The sequence below is a fragment of the Eucalyptus grandis genome, chromosome 2 (genome assembly GCF_016545825.1).
Source record: "Eucalyptus grandis isolate ANBG69807.140 chromosome 2, ASM1654582v1, whole genome shotgun sequence".
Lineage (NCBI taxonomy): Eukaryota > Viridiplantae > Streptophyta > Magnoliopsida > Myrtales > Myrtaceae > Eucalyptus > Eucalyptus grandis.
The window spans coordinates 16,262,089-16,264,875 of NC_052613.1; the positions used below are offsets into that span (position 1 = coordinate 16,262,089).

The following is a 2,787-nucleotide window of genomic DNA, read 5'->3' on the forward strand; positions in this document are numbered from 1 at the left end:
AAGAAAAAGCAAGTCGTACCAAGTTGAAAGTGCTAATCAAATGGTCCTGAGAGATAAATTTGTTGGCGTAGACACCATACGTGGAAGAAAGGCAACGTTAGCGACTTTTTTGGTATCATGTTCGCACCTGAAAAGGACTTACCAGGACCGATGCTTGCTTGGATTTTTCTCTGTCGTAGAAATTTTAGTGTTGCTGTTACTTTCTCGCTTAACCCACAAGCACTTCTCCTTTTCGGAATTTTGGATGCCCCCGCTGATGCAAAAGAACTTTGCCATTGAAAGGGACCACATCAGCGACGTGACTCAATTATTTAGCCGAAGCCCGTCTTTATCTCTTTTAGATGTCGGGTAGCGTTTGTGCGTGAGAGAGAAGATTTATAACATTTTAGCATATTATTTTCCTGTGGTATCATCTCAACAAATCATATCAAACACAAATACAGATAGTCAATGATAATTTACTAAAGTTAGTGATCAGATCGGCATTTTCATTCCCGATTTTACCAAGGACTCTCGTACCGATCTAAATTTAGTATTTCGAGGTACCTGATTGAATAAAAAGCAAAAGTACAGATACTCGCGGTACTCCAATCTACAAATCTGGCAAAACCTGCAAGAACCAAAAGCTACTCTAGTGCTGTTTCTCTAATGTAAGTTCCTGGGTCCCTTCGCTTCTTTCTAATCTTGCTCGTGTCAGTCAGGACTCTGTACATCCCCCCGTTCTTCCCAAAACCAATGCGATCAGAAATCGCATCTATTGCGACGACAATGCCATGGAATTGAAATTGGACCTAAAATTGGAACAAGACAATTGCATCGTCGACAGCGACGGGCTGAACCCCAACCTCGAACCCCCGAAGTCGAACTCCAGCAGCACGTCCTCCAGCTGATGCCCTCCCAACACCACCGAGCTCCCCAGCCGGTCGCCGCCGTCCACGACCCCCAAGCACGTCGCCTCGTCGCTGACCCTCACCATCGAGCTCGACCCGCCAATCCTCCACCTCACCATCTCGCTCTGCAGCACCAGGTCGATCGCCGGCACGTCGGGCCCGGCCGCCGTCGCGCCGACGCTCCTCGGGTCGAAGCACACCCCGAACGGCGCCACCGCCGGGACGCTGGCCATCCCCATGGCCGAGGCCGCCCCCGCGAAGGCCTCGGCCAAGGCGGAGTAGATCGGGCTCGCCACGGCGGTGTACGGGATCTCGGCACTGAGCTGGATCAAGTACGGCGACGAGGAGTTGAGGGGGAGCCGCTTGCCGTTGATCTTGATGGAGGTGAGGTTGATGAGGTAGTCCGAGGCTCGCGGCGATCTGGCGGTCGCGAGGGGCGTCGCGAGGGGCGTGTAGGTCAGGGACTTGGAGATGTCGGCGTCGAGGTGGGAGAAGAACGGCCCGTCGCCGGCGACGATGACGCCCTCCGACGCCGATAGGCACGCGAAGAACCTCCGGCGGACGCCGAACGCCGTCGCCACCTGCGACGGCAGCGAAATCCGGCTCCGTCCCAAGCCCAACGTCACTCCAACTCCGCTCGCTCCGAATCCCGGCGCCGCGCGCGCGCAGGAGATCAGGAACCGGTCGACGGCCGCGACCGACCTCTCCCCCGACCCGTCCACGGAATCGACGGCCAGAGCTCCCTCCCCGAGCACCCCGGCCTCACCGCCCTCCGCCCTTACGCCGCAGACGGAGGAGGGCCCGCTCGGGCAGGCGCGGCGGAGCCCGGAAGCGTCGGAGGTCGCGGCCAGGCACTGGATCGAGCGGCAGGGGACGCGGCGGACGGAGGAGCCCGAGGAGGGGGCGGAGCAGTCGAGCCAGAGAGACGGGCCGCCGAGATCCACGGCGAGCTCGAGGGGGTCGAGGGAAGGGCCGTGGTAGACGGTGGCCACGTACCGGAGCGTGGAGGCGTCCCTGGCCAAGGGGAGGACGAGGGTGCGGGCGCGCGAGGGGTGCACCAAGCACGAGAAGCAGCAGAGGAGCAGCAGAAGGTGCCGAGGCAGAGACGCCATGAAAGCGCGCAGAGAGAGAGAGAGAAAACGAAGAAGAGGAAGAGAGAGAAAGTGCGGCGGCGGGTGGTGGTTGGAGGTGGCGGAGATTCGCCGCGGCTCTTGAGGAACTGAAGGGACGGGTGGAAGCGGATAAGGCAAAAGCGGATTTATCGGAAGAATTTCGTGCGTTGGCTGACCAGGATCCTCGTCCGGGGGGGACTGTTTTGTAGTTTCATCTATTCTCGAGGGCCGGAAAATAAATTTAAAAATAAGAAAAGGAAGTCCGAGCGAAAGTGACTGCTTCTCAACGATGCTTTTGATCTTTTCGATCCGACGGTGGAGGGTGCGCGTAGGAGAATTTGGTGATGCGAATCGACACGGCATCATTTTTTTAAATTCTTGTAGCGGCGTGAAAAGCGTGCGTCGCTTTACGTCTCGATACAAAGAATGGACATTTACTGTCGAAATTACAAATTGGACATTTACTGTCGAAATTACAAATTTGCACCTCGAGTATTAAGGTTTGGCTCCACTTTGCAACCTTGCGGTTAACTCTCACCAAGCAGCTTTTAGCGAGTTCTAACAATTACAAAGACTAGAACCTAAATAAGTCCGAAAACTGTTTCTTCTTAAATATATAATGTAAAATTCGGAGGTATTTTCTCATAGGTGGGGAAGATAAAAATTTGCCTAAGAGTAAGGGGGATTATTGGGAGGTAAGGTAGACTTTCCCGTCTTTTTCTTTGAGAAAAGCTACCATAAAGTAGAAAAGTATAGTAGTTTACCGCATTTAGAGTGAAAGAGTA

General features: G+C 54.4%; 1 protein-coding gene across 1 annotated transcript; it reads right to left on the minus strand.

The window, feature by feature from the left end:
* Nucleotides 1-754: 754 nt before the first annotated feature.
* On the minus strand, nucleotides 755-2,002 carry LOC104428645 (probable aspartic proteinase GIP2). The gene has a single exon (XM_010041610.3). It carries the CDS (start codon nucleotides 2,000-2,002, stop codon nucleotides 755-757), a length of 1,248 nt encoding a protein of 415 aa, XP_010039912.2.
* Nucleotides 2,003-2,787: the final 785 nt, after the last annotated feature.

Coding starts and splice junctions, on each gene's coding strand:
- LOC104428645 (XM_010041610.3), bottom strand. CDS start 2,002: ATGGCGTCTCTGCCTCGGCACCTTCTGCTGCTCCTCTGCTGCTTCTCG.